Genomic DNA, 22,370 nt, shown 5'->3' with positions numbered 1-22,370 from the left:
ATTGACATATTTGTCTTTAAAGGTAATAATATATAATATTCCCTTATCTAAGAGCTACCACCAATTACCATCAAAAGGAATATTACATATTACTTTTAAAGCAGTTTTCATTGTAAGCTGTGTTCCTTGTTCATTTGAGCACTTTGGAAAATCCTTATCCCTAAAGTTTGCTGAAGGGCAACAGAAAAGAGAATACAATATCTTGTGTTAAATAATGCTCCAACACTATTAGCATCTCAGTTCTTAGCTGCTGCATAAATTTCTGGTAAAGTTTTAAAAGCTGACATAGTAAAACACAGGTAAAAATATCTTAACTATAAAATTGCAAAGGGACGTTAATGTCTTTGAGACAAACCTTGATTGCAGAAATCCTATTTGCTTGGTTTGTTTTGTTGACTACCAAGCCCTCTCAGAGTTTTTAAGAGGAGAGGGAGAAAGAGAGAGATAGAGGGACTGTCAGAAGTTTCTTCTAATGCATAACGCATTTAAACACTGTAGTTTCCAGATTGGTGCCACTAGCCAGCTGAGAAATTATTCCTGTGAACAGCCTTGCAGCAAGGAGTCAAAGATGACCATGTCTACAGTGATTCCTAGCTGGTGTCAGAATGCGACAATTCTGTTGTTCTGGGTCAGTGGTGAATACCTCACTCAAATGGTGCAAAGTCAGCCAGTTCTTAATTTTTTATCTCCTCAAGAGTGCACTCAGTGACTTTATCACTGAGAAGAATGACTCCCCTGCCTCGTGTGATCAAGATCTGGAAATTTGCTCCATCAGCACATTTAGCCCAGACTGCTACTTGATTGGTGGGACTTAGATTTGATCTTATGGCATAGATGTCAGCTCTCTAACTGGCTAGGTGAACAGCCTGTCCAGGGGAAACTCAGTTTTACCAATCTGAACCTAGAGGAAAAGAAGTCTCATAACTTGCCAGGTTTTTCATTTGGGGTCCCTACATACAGCCAGCCCCATCGTCTCTGAAGGGGGGAGCAGGGCAGTGTATGGAAGCTCTCCAGAGCCCGACTTGTGAGGTTCTTCCTTAGGAAGAGCTCAGGGACACAAACCAGCCTAGGAAGTCTTTGTAAGCACTGCATATTTGTCTTTTGAAACACTTTCTACTACAATACAAGATTTGAAATGAAATTACAGGTTATGAATGGAAAAGCAAAGCATGAGGTGTCAGAGAGGGGGTCTGTGCATTTTAGTTTTATGCTGTGAACTTTTAAGCAAATAGTGTTATAACAAGTCAGTACCCTGTGATTTTTCAATTTTTATGCTTCCTTATTTGCTAAATCAAATTTATCGAAACTTTTGTCAAAGGCTTTTCCCTATGTTTCTGTGAAATTATGTGTTGCTCTGCCAGTTCTTTTGATCACTTAAAGCAGGTCCAAAGCATCTGATGGGATAGTTTGGGTGCAGAGAGAGGAAAAGACCATGGCCTTCCCGTTTTTTTTTTTTTTTTTTTTTGCTTGTTTGTTTAATCATATTATCCTGAAACAATTCAGTAAAACTATACGATGGAAAAAAACAAGTTGCTTGTCAGCCTCTCTGAAATCATAAAGATAGCTTTTTTTTTCTTTTGTTGAAATTTTCTGACCAGAATTCGCATGTCTGTATTATTGCTGCTTCTTCCAATCTGAGACATTTGAATATTCTTAACTGTATCTTCCCTCATGGCTGAAGCCAGACTAAGAAACTAGCAAGGGCTAGCTAAGGGCTTTGGCTCCCAAACGCTTGCTTTTATAATCTATCTACTGAACTTGAAAGACAAAACATTTGAGGGCTTTCCAGTAACCACTTTTAAGGATCCAATAAATATAGCAGATGAGGTATAGATGGTTTATGCTTTACCTTTAAAAAGCTTCTTGGAGGAAAAGACTCCTGAAAAATGTTACCCTGAAAGTAAATATGGGCAGATCCAAAGCACACGGTTGTCATCTGGAATGTGATTCACCAGCTGGTATGAGCACTTGATCGAGACCTTTACTGTGAGCACCAAATAGCGTACCACTTATAAACAGTATTAGTTGTGTTTCCAAATACCTAGCACACTATATTTAAAGTATGGGCTTTAACTTAAACCTACAAAAGCAGACTGTCAGTGTTCCCACGTAACCCTTCACATTCTGGCATTTTCCAGACTGCCAGCCAAATGAACACTTTAGGAGGAGGTGCATATATATGTCTGCAGCACCCAGCGGGTTAATCCACCCTACTGTGCATAGGTGTTGGAGCTCTTATGGTATGTAAGATTTGCCAAGTTTGGAGTTGTTTTGTATTTTTTTTTTCTGGACTATGCATTCGCAGCAAGCATCATTTCAGATGCTGCGCAGATGTTTGTGAATGCATACTGAGATGGTACTCTTATTTGTGTTTTATGTAATATACACATTTGCATACATTTTATCACCTGGAAAAGCTTCTATGCTTCATTTTGACACCTTTCTATTAAAACATCTATTTTTTTTTTAAGTATTCAGCCATCCTTTTTTTTTTAAATGCATCTTAAGATAGACTAATGTGCATTTTGGACTTGTCGCCTAACAAATGTCCTTTTTAATAAGTGAAGCTTCTAAGTTAGTAGCTCTCAGGAATGTCTTACATTTCTAGTCCTTTTTTTTAAATTATGAAAAAATTCTATGAATGTGTACTTGTATGCAGTATTTCATTTAGTGGTTTTTTAATAGGTGAATAACCCGGAAAAGAGAATTTTCTAATGTGGACAGTGTGTGAACTCCTGTTGTATTAGAGGGCATCATGCTAAGGGATGTCTCCTTAACAAGCAGTTGTGTCCAACATCATGTTGTCTAAAGGGAACTGCAAGACATTAAAATATCTCACAGTTTATAAGTTGTAACAGCTGTAGGGAAAATTGATATGCTCTTCTGGTTATTTTCCTTCTCAAAAAAGGCCATTTTTATTCTTAAAAAAACTACATTAATGTTTTAATGAAGAAGAACAGTACAGGATGTTAGCCGTCATCCACTCGAAGTTCTCCACATTCTGCTATATATAAACAGCTACAAAATGTCAAAGTTTCAATATTGATGAGATACTTTTGAACTTAATTACTTGAACTGCAGGTAGAATTTTAATTGAACTTGGCTGTTTTGCCCACATTTGATATTATTCCAATGACAAAAATAACGGGATAGCAAATAAGAAATGCTACTTAAAATATAGCTTTTTAATGTATACTAACTTTGGTATGGTTCATTGAGAAAACTAAAAACATTATTCCACTTACTCCAACAGGGACAGAGAACTAAAAAGAGAAAACGATCTTTTAAAGAAGATGTGCTTTAGGGAAGAAAAAAAAAAAAAGTTTTTTTGTCTCCTGATTTCTTTAATGACTTGTTATCGTTGTCTCAGCTGTAGCCAAAGTGTGCAGCTGGTATTCTTAACAGAATTACTATGAGAATGCTAAAAATATTTCTCTAAAAATATGTAAAAAAGAAATTTAAAAATAACTCAATTTAGACTGCAGCACAAGGACATTTTGTGTGACAGCGTTTAGTAGGATGAAAAATTTAAACAGAATAACAGCTATTTACATTCACACTGCAAAGTAATTACTGAAGCAGACAAAATACTTAAACCTAATTTAATAATGCTTTCCTTCAGCCTAGGTGCCAAAACCTGGGAGTAAACATCCCAACTTGTGCTGAGGTGGGGAGGGGGGGAATTGAATTATAACCATGTAGAAACAAGTGCATTGAACACTTTCCTGGTGTGGTACAAAGTAAGATTCACTTTTAAACAGAAGAGCATCATAAATCAGCATAAACCACAAGTTTTAATGAGTATATCTCCTATGGAATTGTGCAGTGCTTGCAATTCTCTGTGAAAAAGATGAGGATCTGGACTTACACTCCTTACTCAGGCAAAACTGCCACTGACATTACTGATAATTTCGCTTGAATAGAACAAAGTACTTGATGGCAGTTATGCCAGCATGAGGGGTGCAAGATTAGGATAAACGTGCAAAAGAGCACAACTTCAAATGGCTGTACCTTTGACTTCTCCAGCTAGCATTTCCTCCAACTACAAGGATCTTAATTATAACATTTGCTGGTTCAAAGATTAACATTTAGCATTCTGGGAAAGACTTTCTGGACTTTAGTAACCTGATCAGTATGGTCTCCTTTTAGTCTCTGCCTCTTTCTGGTTCTTTGTATTGCAGGGGAGATGATAGTATCTGGCACATTCTTTGGATGACTTGAAGATAGCAGCCTTCTGTGTTTGGGGCTGAAAGATTGTGAACTCTGTGTTAGCAGAAATGCCACACAGGGGAGGTGAATAGAACATTAAAAAAGCTTTAGCTTTAGGTACTGCAGTGCAAGCAGAGTTGAATTTGAGAGCTGGGACTTAAGTGGACATTTGTCCCTGCTTTCTTCCTTAATAAAATCTGAGTGTTAACTGTGGTAAGGGCATTTGAGAGATCACTAAAAATGAATCATTGAGTGCCCAGAAGAGCTTTATTATGATATACTATGGAGAACTTTAGAATATATCGTGTACTTTTTACGTGCTTATCAGATGCATGTATGAGTTACTAGTACAGAAGTAAATTGTTTTGTCCTTTGCTGCAGAAGCAAAATAATTTGTCGAATTAAAACAACAAAATAAAACTGATCAAAACTGGATCTGCATGGTCCTTTCTGGCCCTGTGTTCCTATCTAATTTTCTTTTCCCCTGTGAAGGACTATTGAGCAAAAAAACACAAGCTCCAACCAGCAACATTTGTTGTGCTTGTGTGTGTATAATCCATTTCAAAAAACCCTGACACAAATACTAAATCTGGAAAAAATGTCAGTGCAGAAATCCTGACTGGCCTGAGTTAAAAAAATACTAAATTTTAAAAATCCCCAGGCTGATATTGGGTTCCAGGGCTGAGGTCTTGTAGGTAGAGCCAAGAGAGGTTGCTTAGTTCAGTTTGTTTGTCCCAGTAGCAATTAGATTGAAGGAGTTATTCAGCTCCTGAAGTTCCACATGGATGTTGCCCCTGCCCAGTTAACCAGTGTGAAAATACCATGGAAAATAAATTCTCAAACTATACTGTTATTACTAACTTGCCAGCTCCAGAGAAACAAATGCAGCCACATTTACATATGTGTCCATCTGTCTGTTTTTACACTTTATGTCTTCAGCCAGTGGGTGAAATTGTTTTAATCCAAGCTGCAGTCTGATTTTTTTTCCTGCTGATATTTTCCTGTGTGCATGTTATTTGTAGATGGACACGCATATTCTTGACAGTAGCTAGTTCTTAATTGTCCTTTTAAGTAACCTAATCTATCTGGCCACGGTAGTTTTAACTGGAGTAAGCAGCGGAGTTCTCCATGGATAATTTTCGTTAGTTAGCAGATTGTTACCATCTCAATGTTGCTGAAATCCCTAATCTCGGGTCAGCGTGAAGCTGCAGTGGTTACAATCCTGTTGCCTGATGCAGTGTGAATGGAAGTGCTTTCTGTCAGAAACATGTGGTCTCTTCAGTGGAGAGCCTGCGTAAATCCTGTGTAAATAGAGGGAGGCTAACAAAGGATGAGCCCCTGCAGCTCAGAGCATTTGGAGCCATTTGGAGGCTGAATTTGCTAAATGCTGCTTATACCGCCTGAAAAGTTGAAGAGAAAGGAGCATAAAATCCCTTCTTTTTTCTCTTTCTGCTCCTACCCTGGGGGGAGGGTGTTAAGGGCCAGGGAAGCCTGAGGTAAGCCTATGAAGACTGTTTTTTCAGTGCTCTTTTGAGTGTGAAAAAGGTGGCATGGGTCACTGTCCCCTCTTTAATGTCGGAAAACCCACACAGTTAGTAAATGTTGCATGTAAACTAAAGCATTTCATCCCTTCTCCTGCACTCCACGGCAGTGGGCCATGAACTAGTCACTTGAAAATCGCAGAAAAATTTCACTTCAACATGTCCGGACAGTTTAGCACAGCAGGAACGTAAGAGAGATCAGTAATTAGCAGGTTGCTTTACTGTTCCCCTTGTCTGCATTGGAACATTTTTTTTCACCTGATGTGAAAAAATGTTGGATTATAATGAACGAACCACAAACCTCCTGGCTGTATAAAAGAGCTTAAAATTTAAACCAGTGTTTATTAGTTTCCTCCTTAAAAAACTAAAAAAAAAAATGTTGTGGGCTTTTGAATATAATCTCTAAGAATTCTCTGTTCACTTGACAAATAAACACAAGCTTTAAACACAGACAATTAAGGACACAAAAAAGCCAGTCTTTTTTCTTGTTTTTGGACAGGAAAATAATCAAAAGGGGAAATGTGAAACATTACTGTTCTGCAAATAATTTTGAAAGATCTGAATCACCAATTTTATAGCACACATGGCTATAACAGTAACAAAGCTGGAATGTCATTCTTACCTTTGAGTAAATAATACAATGTTTGTAAATGCTTCTTTGGAAATGATACATTAGTCAGTATAGAAAGGTGTCCATCCAGAAAGAGCAAAGAAACAGTTTTTATCCTGTCTCTGTTGTAAATACACTTTAGATACCAGATACTGTGCAACTCTTCAAACCTTTAGCACATGTTGCCAGACGGTAATAGGGACATGCTCCTGACTGACATACTATGCTAAAACATGATTAGATCGAGTAGAATAGCTTTGTAGGTGAGGTTTGATAGTGGCTTAAATTATCTTCCCTTTCTTCCTATTTGAATTTACAATATTTATTAATGCCCAGGTTGTGTGAAATTTGTACATGTCATCTTTACAGTGTCAGCCCAGTGGAACTGCTGGGTTATCTTCTGGAAAGCACAAGATCTTCCAAAAGCATAGCAGAGAGAAGGCCAGCTCTTTATCTCCTCCCTGCTGCTAGAAGTGCAAAAGAATAACATCTCTGGAGTAAGAGATGCTATATGTCTGATGTCTTCCTGTTCCTTCTAATACATCAGTGTCCACCCTTTCCTCCTCTCCAAGATGCTCACTGAAACATATGACATAGCACCATGAGACCTGTCTGGTGTCTCAGAGGCACAAAAGGGGAGGGAACACAGGGGGCTGACTGCAGCAGCTGACTTGAGAACACCCTGCCCCAGAATGGGACAAGTGGTTGCTAAGCATGCAGGTCAAGCTGGGATGCAGGTGAACCTAGGATGCCTCTGTCAGGCCTCAACAGATTCTGCTGGCTCCTTTCCTCCTGCAGTCAAGTAATTCAGTAAAACCAACACACATCCTGGCAAAGCACTTCTGACGGTGGCACAGCTCTAAACTGGGTTGCCCATTTGAACTGCTTATGGTTTTCAAAATCCCAGGTTTGCCACCCACAGCATATCTTAACTCAGTTTCCCGAGGCAGCAAGATGCAGTGGAAGTATTCCTTCTGTGGTGTGAGGAGACAAAGTCAACTTCCATAAAGAGAAAAAAACCCCCACAGCCAGCACTTCGTTCAAAGAGTTGTGATCTGCTGAAGCTGTAAGGCTAAAAGCCTGATGATTTTAACACGGTGGGATGGAGATAAGGAGTTCTCCTGAAGGGTCTTTGATTCTGGAGCTGATCTTCCCTCTCTATTAGTCCTCCCTATGGCACAGGCTGTCTTATCTTCAAAACATATTAAGACACTTCTCTTTCCAGCTTTTGGCAGTGGTAATTAACCAGATTTTTAATTTTTTTTTTTTCTGGTGGTGATGTGGATCATATTACCAAGTTGAACATCCTTATTAATAATGGTTTACAATACTTATGTGTCCGGATGGACACACTGTAAGTGCAAACGAATTATTGCAAATTGCGAATATAAGCTGCATAGAGATTCTCCTCTTTGTTTTGCATTTATAGCTACATATTCTACTCCATCAAAATACCGGACTGAAAGATTTTAGAGTAGTTTACTTAAGATCAGCATAGTGCACTGCAGCTTTCCTTTCAGAAACCTTTAACTTGGTTTTCATACTGCTTGCACTATTTTTAGAAAAATGGTGAAGTGTTGTGTCGTCCCCCTGCCTCAAACACCCCTGCCCTTCTCTCTTTTTCTTTAACATGACAAACCATAAAGCTGTAAGGGACCTGTCACGGTGAAGAAACTCAAACACTGGGTCTTGAAATGTATTTTTCCAAAAATCATTTTTCTTACCGCTGTGCTTGTTATGATGGTAATAGAAACTATTTCTAGAGTTTGAATGTGAGCTGTTAACAGGCTTCTGTGCTGTGGCCTGACTGGGTCATTCTTTTCAGTTATCATTTTGCATAGATTGACAATTTGTTATTCATCCTGTTCACAAATGGTGAAAAGACTAGATGAGCAGCTTCTAAACAGCACTTGCTTCATGTCTTGCTGGATCTTTACTCTGTGAAGAACACAAACAACGACTATGGTGGAGATAATACTGATAGTGTGGAGGACTGTCAAAGAGGGATTCATTGATACAATAAGGTTGGACAGGCCTTCTGTAGGACTGGAGTCTGTTTCCCGAAGAGTCCTTAGCTGTATCAACATTGGGATCAGCAGGCTAGTCTGTCCAAGGAAATCAGTTTGCAGCAAGTTAAATTTGAAATTATAGTGCAACGGAAACCCTGCTCCAACTACTTATTCAGTATTTTTAAAAGAAAAGGTAGTAGTCTCATTCAATTTCAATGCAAAAAAATTTATCATGTTGGAAGATGCCCTCAGCACATGCTACAAGTGTCTGCACACAGAGCTAGCATGGAAGCCCAAGTTCCTGCTGTGTAAAGAAGACTCGCATCTTCAGCTTCCTCCACAAACCCCTCCCCTAGAAGAGAAGGTCTCTAAGGAACTCCGTGCGGGTCACATTGCAAAGTTTCTTGTAAACTCTCTTCATCTTTTATAGGGATTACTGAGACTATTACAGAACATCGATATAATCTTAAACAAGCTGGGTAATATGTCTAATTCTTTACTGGCTTGAACCCTGTGTAGTCATTGACACTTCCACAAAGAGAGAGCCACTTAAGAATGCTCTACTTTCCTGGAACAGTGCTAGGGTTTTGCAATCACTCCTACTCTTTGCACAAGAATGAACAAGTGAACAGTGTGCAAAGCTGCTGTGTGAAAGAGACTCAGTGGGCCAAAATCTAGACTGAATTTCCCCACTTGGAAACTGGGATGACTATGCTTATATAATTGCTATTTCCATACAAGTTGATACTTGGCTCTACTCTTCTTACAAATTTCCATCCGAATCAGGATATGGACAGTTCATATAAGCAGAATCACTTGTAATGATGTTTAAATGATTTAGATTTGGATTCCTTCATATAGCCGTTAAAAACAGAGTTAATCCAGTCTGCCATCGAGTCACTTTCGTGTCTGTTCATTTTATTTCACTTCTGATAATTTCTTTTTCTTCATTTAAAGTAACTCATGTTTATTTGGATACAGTAAACTAGGAACAGGCCCTCTATATCCAAGAAGTAAAAAATTCCATCTTGGAAAAGTCAGTTATGGGCTACTTCTATGATTTCTTGCCACTAAAATCTGTATCCGCTAATGTGAGCTGTTGTAGTCCTATTAAAGATATGACAATACAGCTTAACAGGATTGGCCCTGTAGTTCACCAGGAGAAGCAGATCTTGCTGAATTCATCTTTTGAGGTCATTTGGAGGTACGATATTTTAATTTCCTTTCATGAGGTTATGGAACAGATTAGGGAAGTGCTAACTTACTGTTTTGATCACTGATTAAGGTGAGGAGGCAATGGGAACTTCAGCTGAACTTTCCTCTCCTGGTCTGCTATTAGCCTTTTAAAACCAGGATATGAAAAACCTCTCCAAAATGTCTAAACATTGATTTAGCATGTAAGTGGCTCCTGCTGAGGATGCTCACAAACAAGAGGGCACGTATATGCAGACGAACAGGAATTTGTCCATACAGAGAGTGAACTGGTGCTTCTGCGGTACGAAAGGATGCTGCAGAGCAGAAGTTTTGTAGCTCCACGCATCCTGTGCATACGCACATTGCTTTTACATAAAGAGACAAAGATATCTTTATCTGCACGACAGATAGACAAACAGACTGACTGACTTCAAACTTGTGCTTTCAGTAGGGATTTTTTCCCCCCCATCTCCGGGTACTGCTTTTCAAAATTGCCTGAGGCTACAGTACAGCACCTCAGATCCCCAAGGCCCATTGCCTGGCTCCTAATAGCCACTCTCCATCTGTGTCACATGAACAGCTGATGAGATAGCTCCAGTGTCTGTATTTTGGAGAGCATATCCACCCAGGTTAAAATGCTGGGGTTGCCAAGGAGCAGTCAGAAGCCATTAGTGTTTGTAAGAATTTGCCTTGCAGCAGTTCCTTGGCATAGTGGAAAGTGTGTGTGTGCATGTGTGTGTGTATGGGAGAGAGAGAGGGGTAGGGCAGAAAGTGTGTGGGGGGAGGGGGCAATGGAAAGGAGTGCTTTCTAAATAACCAACATCTTGCAAAAGTGAACAGTTGGTTACAGCATATAGAGTTTCCATAAGCTCTTCGATTAGTTTGCTGTGATTCAACTCTCCTTTCTCTATCGTTAACAGAAACAAACAAAACAAAACAAACAAAAAAAAAGAAAAGAAAAGAAAAAGGAGCATGAGAAAGAAAGCAGCGACTTCAGGGTCTTGCTCTGGTGTTTGGGCAGATGGAAAGGAGCTGCTCTGCCTTGGGGCAGGGTGGTTGTAATGAAGTGGCCTGTCAGTCTGTAAATAGTGAGGGTCATCTCTTCCATGTGATGGAGGGTATCACATTGCAGTGAAAATGGAAATGTCAATAAAATTAATCTGCCAGCTCTTTGCTGTGGCTTTTTCTGTCTCTCTGGTCCAAAAGGGTTGGTTTTTCAGAGGGGAGGCAGTGGAAGAATGGTGATCTGGCACGGGAGGGAAGATGGAACTGAAATGCAAGTTTTGAAGCAAATGGACTGTATGTAGCAGCAACGTATTTCTTTTAGTAGCACCACAGAGCTAGACAAGGCTATAGGAATTAGCTCGTGAATCTATAGCATTCCTCAGGAAGCTACGGAGCGTCTAGCTCAGGCTACATTGAGCACAGAGTTTATTGTTTTAGGCTTTCTTGGACAAGGTTTTTACTTAGCATGGGATTTATGGCATTTACTGCTAATGAATGTCTATTCTTAAATTACAAAAACCACCGTCTCAGCACAATTCCCAGATGTCCTTCCAGGACCTCAGCTTCTTAAACACCAGCAGGGAGCATAAACTCTCCACTTCTCTGTTTTCCTCTTTCGTGTGGCTCCGGGCTAATGATGTGTAAGGAAAACACAGCAATCTATAAAGTCTCAGTGCTGTCCCAGTATTCTTCATTTATTTTGCATTTGATTATGCCACAAGTCGGATCTTGTTTCTTTCCTTTTTTTAAAGTTATTAGTTCAAATATTAATGTAGGAATATGGCATATATTGCTGCTCTTGATTGATGCCTTCCCAAAAACAGGAAGACGTGCTCGTATGAATTTTAAGAAAGTAGGGGTCCTGCAATGCCTTGCCAGAAGAATTTTTCAGATACATAATTTAGATGCCCTCCAGGCAGGCTTTCAAGGCATTTTTGCTGGAGGGCAAGAAAAAATAACTATGACTGTTAAAAGTAAATGATTTTTGCTAATGCACAATTAATGCCAGGGAAAAGCACAGAAGAGAAAGATGTTGATGGAAAGTTCTGATTAAGTGAGAGCTCTACCTTGATGTGCATCTTTTTTTTTTTAATGATAATAATCACTGACGCAGAGATGTAGAAGTTTTCATGTTGTGCAAATGCTATATGCAGGGTCATACTAGGTGTATGCGTTTGTGCGTGCGTATGTATGTGTGTCGGGAGGTGATGGTTACGGGGAGGGGCTCATCTGACAGTGTGTTATGTGCACTGAACGGTGACATGGTTACTGCCACCTCTGCAGAGGGCCTCGAATATATAGACTACAGAACATTTAACTTGATTACTTACAGTACGTATTCAGAATGGTTGTAGGGATGCATTTAGAGTGAATGGGTTTTCCTGTGGCAGGTTTTCCCACATTGAATCCCATAATTGACAAAGAGCTATTGCACCATGTCAAGCACACAATTATAATTGAATTAATGATATATGCATGTGTGAAACGCAAAATTAGTATTTTGAGAGACATGGTTTCTAATTTTTACATATTTGTATCAGCACTCATGTATAATGAGAAACTGTATGTGCCTGATCTAGCAAATCAAAATAAAACTGTGGTAGTGCCTTGGTGATTAATTATACTTTTTGGCTTCTATATTTTGTTCATCACATGTCTCTTCCTTCCTGTTTTTCTCTTTGTTGTAGGAGATGGTTTAGACAACAGTGTAGCCTCACCTGGTACAGGGGATGACGATGACCCAGACAAGGACAAAAAGCGTCAGAAGAAAAGAGGCATTTTCCCCAAAGTAGCAACAAATATCATGAGAGCGTGGCTTTTCCAGCATCTCACAGTAAGTGGTACCCAAAACCAAAATAGATTTCTATTCATGTGCTTAATGAGGTTTATTCATCATTATTAAAAATCAATTGTCCCCATAATTTTTGGACCATTATTAGGGCTCAATTCTTGTTGCTTTTTTTTTTGTCTTCTAGATTTTTTTTTCTTGGCTCTTGGAATCATGACAAATCTGAAAGAATCCTATATCTATGTACGCGTATATATATATATATATATACATACACACATACATGCTTTGAGAGAGAGAGAGGGTACAAAGTCTTAGCATGGAATAACACCTACATATAAAGTAACCATTTTTTGCTTTGAACTATTCCAAATGTTCCTAAGGACAAAAAAGGGGTTTCCTGGGTTTAGCATATACAAAGCTCTGCCTTCTGGATTCTTTGTTGCTGGTCTCTGTTTACACAAACTTCTTACGTATGTGGTGGAAGAGAGAGCCCCAGTCTGTATGTGCTGGCATACGCTGTGGGATGTTAGAGAAATCAAAGCAGCAGCTTGCAACCGTGTCCTGTGTTACTTTTGTGAAACATTTAGAAGGCTTACAGGTTCCCTAATTCTTCAGTTGCATAGCTGTGAGGATAAGCACATTTTTAGTTTCTCTTCAAGTCCATTGTGTTAAAAGCCAGCCATATTCACATTTTGGGGAGAGAGATAAAATATGTGAAGAAGCAATGCTTTCTATGGGTTATCTTTATCCTCCTGCTTGCAAATGGTTTTACGTGTTAGTGTTCTGTTGACTATTATAGCTTTACTTCGGCATCAAAACATGGTTCCACAAAAAACCTAGTAACATTCTTTGTAGTTTACTTCGTGTAGGAAATAATGGAAACTGGTAAAATTATCAATTGATTTTCCTCTTCCTCTCACTGTAAAATTGTTTCTCACTTGATAAGGCTTAAAATGCTGTTATTAACTACCTCTCTTCTACCAAAGTTTTGTAAATTTCTACGGTAGCTGATGTTGGTTACAGCGTAATGATTTCAGGACAAGGTACTCGATTTATTTATGATAGGGACTATCGAACTGCTCTGCCAGCAGCACAGCTAAAGCAGAGAGCGATAGATCCACATTTCTAAACCATCATTTTGATGTAAGGACATTAGTAGCAAACTAAGGTGCATTGATCTGGCCTGTGGGGTCAGGATTAGCTGGAATAGCCAGTGTCTCTGCTGGAGTAGTGGTTATTCCTGCCTCCCAGCTATGGCCATTTCAAAGGTCAGGTGCCCTGTACCCACTTGGCTCAGAGGAATTAGACAGAACATGAGTCTCTGGGCTGATTACTTAACCAAAGACAAAATAATGAGTCCTAAGCAAATACTGACTAATTGAAAGGGCTGTAAATCCATTACATATTGGTCAGGGATAATCAGGAGTATTTAATCACTTTTATCTATTCAGGAGCACTGAAGCTGCAACAGCAAAGCCCTGAACCTTGCCATGTGCTTATTATTCTCATCATTATCAAAATTACTTCACAGCTGTTCTTTGCTACATCACCTCAGCTGGAGATTTACTAACCTGTAAAATGTTTTTAATTTGGAAGTCGAGTGAGTGTGAGTGGAGGGTTTTTCATTTAGCTGTAGGGTATCTTTAGAGGAGTAGAACAGGCAGACAGCAAAAAGCAGGGCCATGAATCAACCAGTTTGTTTTGTAGATGTCTCTGTGTTAACTCCATTTCCTCTTATGAAATTTGTGATACCGTGTTTTTTTTTCTCCCTGCCTTCCTTTCTCATCCTTTCTCATGTGCTCCTTGAAAGCATTAGACACATGCTTATTAAACAGTCAGCTGCCTCTTGCTTCTCTTGAGTAAAGTCCTCCTGGCTTTTTGAAATCCCTTTTCCTCGTTTCCATCCTCTCTCTCCTTACCCTCTCCATCCTGCATGAATTGAGGAAATTTGCCATCACTGGTGAGGATGGCCTCACAAAAATCAAATTAAATGAACACAAAAAAGCCCCAAACCTTTTACCTTCCAAGCTTTAATGAGTTTGCAGGTGTTGAAAGATTTACTGTGCTGTAATTCTCAGACCTGCAAACTGATAATGGAGACCCCTGACCAGTGCAATGTAAATTCAGAAAGATTCTTGCCATAAACACATGCAGGGAAGGAAGAGAGCTCCTTTCTTTTAAAGATCTTGCACTTTTTCTCAAATTAGCTTGTCCATTCAAAGTGCAATGCTGGCTGAGCCAGAACAGGGGAGTCTGTGATGTACAATTTTATTGTTTCAAGTAAATATCTTTACAATGGCAGTCCATGATTCAATGTACATTCCTTCATTACTACTCTAACCTTACTTCAAATTGGTTTGTTCCTCCTTTGTGCTGTATGACCTGTTCTTGTATTACAATAATCCCCTGATGTACCCTTTTTTCTTTCTCTCTCTCTCTTTTTTTTTTTTTTGAAGAAACTAATTGAATTATCTCATTATTTTAATTTGTTAAGCAAATGTATTTTACATCTCAGGATGTGTTCTTAAAGAAGGAGCTGCTTAGGCTTTGCCCCCTGAATGGGCCATTGGTACATTTTGACATTCATGCATTCATTAAGGAGAGGAACATAAAAGAGCTCTGGTTGTATTTTTTTTCAAACACCCAACCAGCATGGAGCAACTTTTCCATAAGCCACAGGGGTTTCTCTACATATGTTCTCAACTGCAAGCCATTGTCACCTATTCTGAATACCTCAAAAGGACAAATAAAATACTAAAGGCCAACTGTAGCAATTGTTAGCTGTTAGTCTCAATATGACAAAAATCATTAACCTCTGGTTTCCCTGGAAGGAAAGGCAGTGGCAGTCCATCTCTTATGGCATGGATTAAACTTGAAATTCCTTTAGACCGACAAATTCAAAGAGAGTAACTCAGTTCTGACTAATTGTATTTACTCACGATTTTAAATAAAATGTTATTTTTTTCCTGTGTTTAATCAGTTTGCAAACTCCTAAGGTAACCGATTTTAAAAATTGAACTGCCTAAGTGGCTTTTTTGAAGAGACGGGCACTTGAAGTCTGATGTGGATTGAATATATCTGACAGGCTATGTCTTTCAAAACAATTTCCAACCCCTATCACACCTTCTATTTTGCAGTGACTTTAATTATGTTTGAAATAGGATACACATGCATGTTTTTATTGTTGGAAATCAAATGCAAGGACTAAGAGCTTCTGTCATGTTCTCATTCACTTACTGAGTTCTGTCTTGTATTTGGAATTACAGCAGTACAGGAAGATGAAAGATCTGAGGATGAATTGGTTGGAAATGTGTATGCTTTTTCTGGATAATATCCAGTGTTTAAGAAGGTAGAGGAAATCCTAGTCTGGTAGTATAAGCTTTTCAATAGTACATAAAGATTACGACATCAGAAAGGTAAACCTGACATTAAGGCTGTTTTTATTTGAGTTCAAAGGTGGTTAAAGAAAAGAAACAGCAAGAAATCTGACCCAAGCCGAGAGTTTATTCATAGCTTTGGAAGACTCCTTTTCCTCTATGCCAAGGAGTCCTTAGTACACTCAATTAGCCTCTCAGACATCTCTGCTTTCCTCCCTCAAGTGCTCCCCTATTTGCCCTGCAAAGAATATATTTGATCATGAAGTGAAAACAGGAAGTGCTCCAATGTATAGACACCTCTAGTTTACACCAGTGTTGAGATTAGGATTTCTTACCAGCAGCTGCACAGGGTCGGCCCCCCTCTTCCCATGCCCTTTTGAAGGATGGAGGATCTTTAAAATATATGTACATAATCAGAAGAGAGCAAAGTTATAAAGGAAGTAATTATACCATTCTATGGACTTGTACCTCTGGTAGTTCATCCCTTTCTGCAGCATAGTGTATCATGGACTACACTCTTGCTACATTCAACATTTTTTCCCCTTCTTTTACAGAACTGGTAGAACAGAGATGCATTTATTCTTTGACACTTACCTGGAGTGATGCCCTTTGTTAAAATTCTGTTTTGGCTGTTTCTTTTGTTGCAGTCTGTAATGAGATGTATATCTTAACTGAAAGTACTAGATATACGAATAGTAGCATGCAAACTAAACATTTTTTATGACAGTGCCAGTTTCCCAGCTGGATGGTCTTTGGGATGGATCTTCTGAAGCCAGTGGAGCTGCAATTTTTTTTTTTTTTGATAACTGAAATTCTGTCTCCTAACATTTGTTTGAACAGTGTCAATTTAGGCTGATTTCCACAATCTTCTGGCTGAAAATTATGCTCTTTACAAAGTCTCTTGTAGAGTAGATTTTGGTTACATCTGCCTCAGTGACAGGCTAGGATAAGTTCATCTGGAACCAGCCACAGCTTTTGTACTTACCTGAATTAATTTCTTAACTTGCAGTACTCAGGTGGCCAGGTTGGATAATTATCAATAGTTGTACTGAAACAGATTTTTTTTTTCCTCTCTTCATGTGGGTGTATCTGAGAATATGGTGTATCTGAGAATATAATCTATGTCATATATTAATGAATGGCTCACAAAGACTTTTATGTAGGCCGGCTATTTTATTTATTCATTAGATTTGACTGTAGAGATGAACGTTGTCAACCAAAGCCAATTTTGGAGCAAGCTTTCAGAATAGTTGAAACCATCCCACCTTCATAAATATCTCCTCTCATATCCTGATTTTAGGAATAATACCTAAGGGAAGTTAGGAGCATAGCTGGCTACTGCACTCCACACTTGAATATCTTGCTTTCATATCAAACAGTAGCAGAATAGCTTTCCTCAGAATCCTGATCCAGGAGAAGCATTCCTCACGTTGCTGGCTTTGCTGTGCTTTAAAATCACTGAATCATAGAATGTCCTGAATTGGAAGTGACCCACAAGGATCATCGAGTCCAACTCCTGTCCCTGCCAAAACCAGAAATACAACAGACCTTTATCCAGTTAAAATGGTGACAAGAAGGCTGGGATACTCAAGAAAATACAGGAATGTGAAAGCGTTCTGGTGAATTTTAGTGCTTGTGTTGGACTGCATCCTAACTTGCTACCGCGCTCCCAGGGTAAGCTGAGGAGACAGACAGTGGTCTCTGATTCACCTTTAAAATGACCTGCATGTGGGTTCACATGGCTGCCGTGTTTGCTTCAGTGTACCACGTAGTCAGAGAGTTGGAGTGGCTTAAGGTATAGTTTTATTCCAGGTCTACTTTTTAGGCAGGGCTGACTATGTGCTGAGTTTGCAGCCAGGTAATAAGTTACCTACTGGTGCAGGACAGACCTTTCAGACTGTACAAACACTGCCCAGCTAAGAGCACGTACTACAGAATAATACGGTGCCCATTTTTCAGCTGGGTAAACTCTGTGAGGAGAGGTTAAATGATTTCACCCAAGTGCTAAAGAAAAATCAGTATCTGAATGCTCACCTCCCTTGACATGTTGTCCTCAAGGTGACAGAGCTGTGTGTCTTTGTATCCCAAAGTTGTGCTGATCACTCACCAGAAGGGTGGCTGCCCTTTACATTTTTTGTTATTGCTGGTGGTAGCATAGCCCTGCCTAATGTCACTGGTGTCCCCCTCCTGCCCTGCCTGCCTGCGCTGAGGCATCACTGCCCTGGACAGAAGAAAGCTGGAGATCTTTCTCAAAATGCCACTTCTGATCCCAGGCCAAAAGGTTTCATCCTCTGAGTGCTTCCAGTCCTCGGCCACAAAATCAGTCCTAAAGATTTAGTAACAGACCAAATGTTCGTACACCTTTTAAATGCCACAATCTTAAAAGAAAAGAGCTGAAATGGGGTGGGGGTGGGGCTTTGTTTGTTTAAAAAATGGAATCTGAGATTAGATCTGACATTTCTACATCCACCCCCCACAGAAGAGGGAACCCGGGGTCATGGGGTGTGTGGGGCTCAAAAGCTAGCTTTGTCTGGGAGTGGTTAATCTAATCATTGTTACATAGACATCTGTTATTTCTTCTGAAAAATTGATGCTTTTGTGACACAATGATCCATCTATTTAGTACAACAGCCTGAGTAATTAAATTAAAAAAAGAATATTTTTGCAGGAGCATGTATTATAAAACTGCCATACCTCCTCATACCAGAGAAAAGGCTGGGGAGAGGGAGAGGGGGAGAGGGAGAGGAGTGCTTTAAGCCCTGCATTGTTTTCTGTTGGCTGGAGGAAAACATCTGTGAATTGTTTGAACTGAACCTTAGCAGGGACTGTCTGAATCTGTGTCATCTCTGTTTAATTTCAGGAAATGATGTCACAGCACATTAAATAACAATGCTCCGTGATTTATTTTTACTTGTACAAGCTGTCCCAAGCATTTCAGTTGCATGGCAATGTTTCCAATTAAGTGCAAGCTTTCGGTTTTAAAAAATATACTCAGTAATGTGGGTTGGCTTTTTTTTTTGGTACATGGGTATGGGGAGGCTGGGTATTTTAGGGGGTCACCAAGGTTCAGGGCTGTCGGAGGGCTCTGGGCCCATTTGTCATGTGCTTATTTGTAGTTGGGACTGGATGTCAGCGCTCTCGTCACCCATGGCAACCTCCAGGACTGTGGGTTTGTTACAAAGCCTGTCTGGGGGAGAAAAAACCCTAAATATTCTGAACCAATCCGTCAAAAGACCTATTAGATAGTTATAGCCTGGCCTGCGTACTGTAGCTTCTGCCTCGATCAAACTTTCTGCACTCCCCCTTCTTCTGCAGAAGAATAGAGGACATAAGTCAATTCTGTCTGCCATCTGTCGCCTCTCTCCCTGCTCCTCAAATTAAAGAGACAGTCCGAAATTTAAATAATCAGATACAATCACAGGAAACCCGCCTGGAAATTATTATATGTGCAGTCGGGTTTTTTTTTTGAGTTCTCATTTTATTTTGAAGGGAGGATCTTTATTGTACTTCTTTGGAGATCAAAATATGTTGTGTGTTTCAGCTTCAAAAATAGCATTCTGAGAAATACTGGATTTGCAGTGTCACCGAGTTGTTATCTAATAAGATTTCAAGTTATATATAGGGTGAAATTCACACACACGCATGCACACACACACCCCCCAAACAATCTCCAAATTGTGAATCCTGCAAGGGAGGAGCAAACGAAAGGCACCACCCTTCCCCTCTGTCTCTTCCCTCTCCCTTCCCCTTCATCCCCTTTCCCCTCCCCAAAACCCTGGCAGGCCGAGGGGCTCCAATATAGTCTGTCTTGTCGCTGTGCTACCGGGACGACTTAGGCTCTTGAGTCTACCTAATGGTCCTTTTCCAGGTCTGCTATAATAGTTTTTCACACTACCCTGTCTGATGTTAGCTAGTTATGCTTTACCTTCACCTCTCCTCTCCTTTTTTTTCTTTTTTTTCCACTGCCCTGCCTGGTTTTGCCCCCTCCTCCTCCTCCTCAACAGGCAACACAAGATGTCAGGACTGCAGCGAGGTGAATTTCATTCATGTGGCATATGAGGTCAGCCACTGCCAAACCATCAGATGACATGACTAGATGTTACTTCCCAATTTAATATTTTACTTACCATTTTCAAACAGGGAATTACTGAGAACGGAGTGTAATGAAAAACATGTGCATGATTTTAGTTGAGGCTTGATTAAAAAGCCTCAACTGAGCAAGCTGAACGTGGCCTAGCAAAAGATAGGATCAGCCAGCAGTGCTTTCTGGTTGTTATTGTCCGATTACAAAGCTTTGCAGAGTCAGTATAGGAATTAAGTGAAAAGAAGAAAGAATACCAAAGTCCAAGCAACGTATTCCTTAAATTAACTGAAACAAGGAAGCAGTAGTGACAAGAATTCATTTATATAGAGTTGTGGCTTTGAGGCTCACAAGGTAAAAGGGGATTTAACTGAAGCATATGCAAATATAAGTGGTGTTTAAACACTCCAAGAACTTTGCACTAATAAATGTTGTGCAGCCTTTGAAAATCAAGATCACAGTCAACTAGAGGTGAGAATTCTTTTGAGTATCTTCAAGTTTTGCTACCTAAAACAGTTGTCATCAGAAAGCTCACAGTTCTTCCGTTTCTCTATGGTGTGTGCACACGAGTATACGTATATATGCAATATATTTTTAGGGAAAAAGCAATTGCTGTTGTCTGTGCAAAGTGATACTGCCTCTCAGTTTTGCCTTAGGACATGTTTATTTAAGACCTTCCTTTCAAGATCCATGAGCAGAGTAATTAGTTTCAAATAAGTTTTCTGCAAAAATTAGAGTTATACTGTAAAAAAAGGGAGCATGTTTCTGCCAACAGTTCCGCAACTGTTAAGAAATGGAGATGTCAATTCTTATTGTTGCCTGATGAAGAGAGTAGTTTATGGCAGATAATATTATTTGTGGTGTTGTGGAGTTTGCCTTCAGTTAGGATGCTTAGAATACCATGCATTGCATATTTTAGAGTTGATTGGCAGCAGTCGTTTGTAGTATCCAAAGCAATCATTGGCATCTTTAAAGATTTATTATTGTCTTTAAGCATAATGGCAATACAGTTTTCATGCTTTTACATTTGCTATTTTTATTTTTAACTGCTAGCCCCAAATCTGCCAGAACTAATTTCTGTTGTTTTGTCTAATACTGGATGATAGGTTGTCAACTCACTGCATAATGCCGTAAAGATTTTTTTAAATCTTGGTTTTACCTTTTTATGATGGCAGTTCAAAACATGTATTTTATTTGTAGCAGTTGACTACTTATGTCCATAAAATGTTTAACCTCTTATGACATACTCTTACAATCTCAGCACAATGAATCAGAGTAGCCAAGTAAACAGCATCAAATATTTTAGGTTGGTGTTTAAAATAATCTGCATATATTAAGTTATTTAATGCTATAGAAATTTGGTTATCATCTGCATCAAAGTTTTATTTGGTCTGAGGTACATTTCAAAGTGGCAGCTTGGTATTCTAAAGTAGATATACTGTGGAAATATTATCTGACTAAACTGTATAGCAATGGGAAAGCTCCTGTTGACTTTTTAAATGTATACTAACTATATAAAAGGAGTAGGTTTTTATAAGATCACAGCCTAGTCTAGACTACTTTGAAGCTTGTTATGCCAATTAAAAAAACCCCAAAGACAATGTAAGCTGCACTGTTAGTTGATATTCTATGAACGTATGTGGATCTTTATAAAAGCCGTTCTCTTTCCTCTCAGGTAAGGTAACAAATGCAGGTTTGATTTCTCTGTGTTCAAATATTTGCAGATAATTTACAGATTAGTGCCTAACAATGTGTATCTCTCAGTCCTGCTTCCATTAATTCCGGTGGAACTCGGATCGCTTTGAAAAAGCTGGACAAGATGCAGAAGTGACATCATAACTGGAGACAGATAAACACAATTTTGTGTCTTAATAAGTGTTAAACACTATAGTCATTTAATCCACAAATTATACTTAACAAGTGTCTCAAGGATCCCCTATTCTATGATAGAATGACACATTTCTTGTACGCTTAGCTATTTTCTCATTCTCTAGTAGCTGAACCTTCACTACTGTCCGCAGGATGCTTTAGCACAAATGAGCTCTGGCAGCTGTGCAGAGATCTCGGTTCTGCTTCTAGCTGTGACCATGGCAAGACGCCGTGCCTCAGTTTCCCTGTTTAAGCAGTATGGCGTGATGATGGTGGCTGATTTTCAGAGTGCTTTTGATATTTATGATGAAAATCTCTGCGTGAGACCTGTGTCTTAGCATCAGCTGAATTACAGAGGCCTGTCCTTCTGTTGTGGTTTTATCTTGCTGCTGAACTAGCATGACAGAAATGCAATGCTTGTACAAATACTTGAACTTCTCTAGACTTTGAAAGTTCAGGATGATTCTCCCTTTATGAGGGAGCATTTACTATAAAATTATGAGCATTTTGTTCTTTCTGGTCTACACTGAAGATGATGGCATTTGATTGCTGCAAGCTACTTTAGCTCAGTGGCTTGGGCTGGGACTATTTTTGTTTATCAGGTCCTTCCCTCGCTGGTGACCTGAAGTGGTGATTATTGCATGCAAATGGTAACAAATATCTTTCACAGAAAGGAGCAAGAG

The 22,370-nt window shown here is 39.3% G+C and overlaps 1 protein-coding gene across 2 annotated transcripts in view; it reads left to right on the top strand.

The window, feature by feature from the left end:
- MEIS2 (Meis homeobox 2) overlaps nt 1-22,370 on the top strand; it is a 173,780-nt gene that overhangs the window by 39,675 nt on the left and 111,735 nt on the right. For both annotated transcript variants that reach the window (XM_065635126.1, XM_065635127.1), the window contains exon 8: nt 12,257-12,402. In XM_065635126.1, the coding sequence (XP_065491198.1) occupies nt 12,257-12,402 (146 nt within the window). The remainder of the gene's footprint in view (nt 1-12,256; nt 12,403-22,370) is intronic.

The sequence above is a fragment of the Caloenas nicobarica genome, chromosome 5 (genome assembly GCF_036013445.1).
Source record: "Caloenas nicobarica isolate bCalNic1 chromosome 5, bCalNic1.hap1, whole genome shotgun sequence".
In the NCBI taxonomy this organism is placed as follows: Eukaryota; Metazoa; Chordata; class Aves; order Columbiformes; family Columbidae; genus Caloenas; species Caloenas nicobarica.
This window is presented reverse-complemented; position numbering and strand designations above follow the sequence as displayed.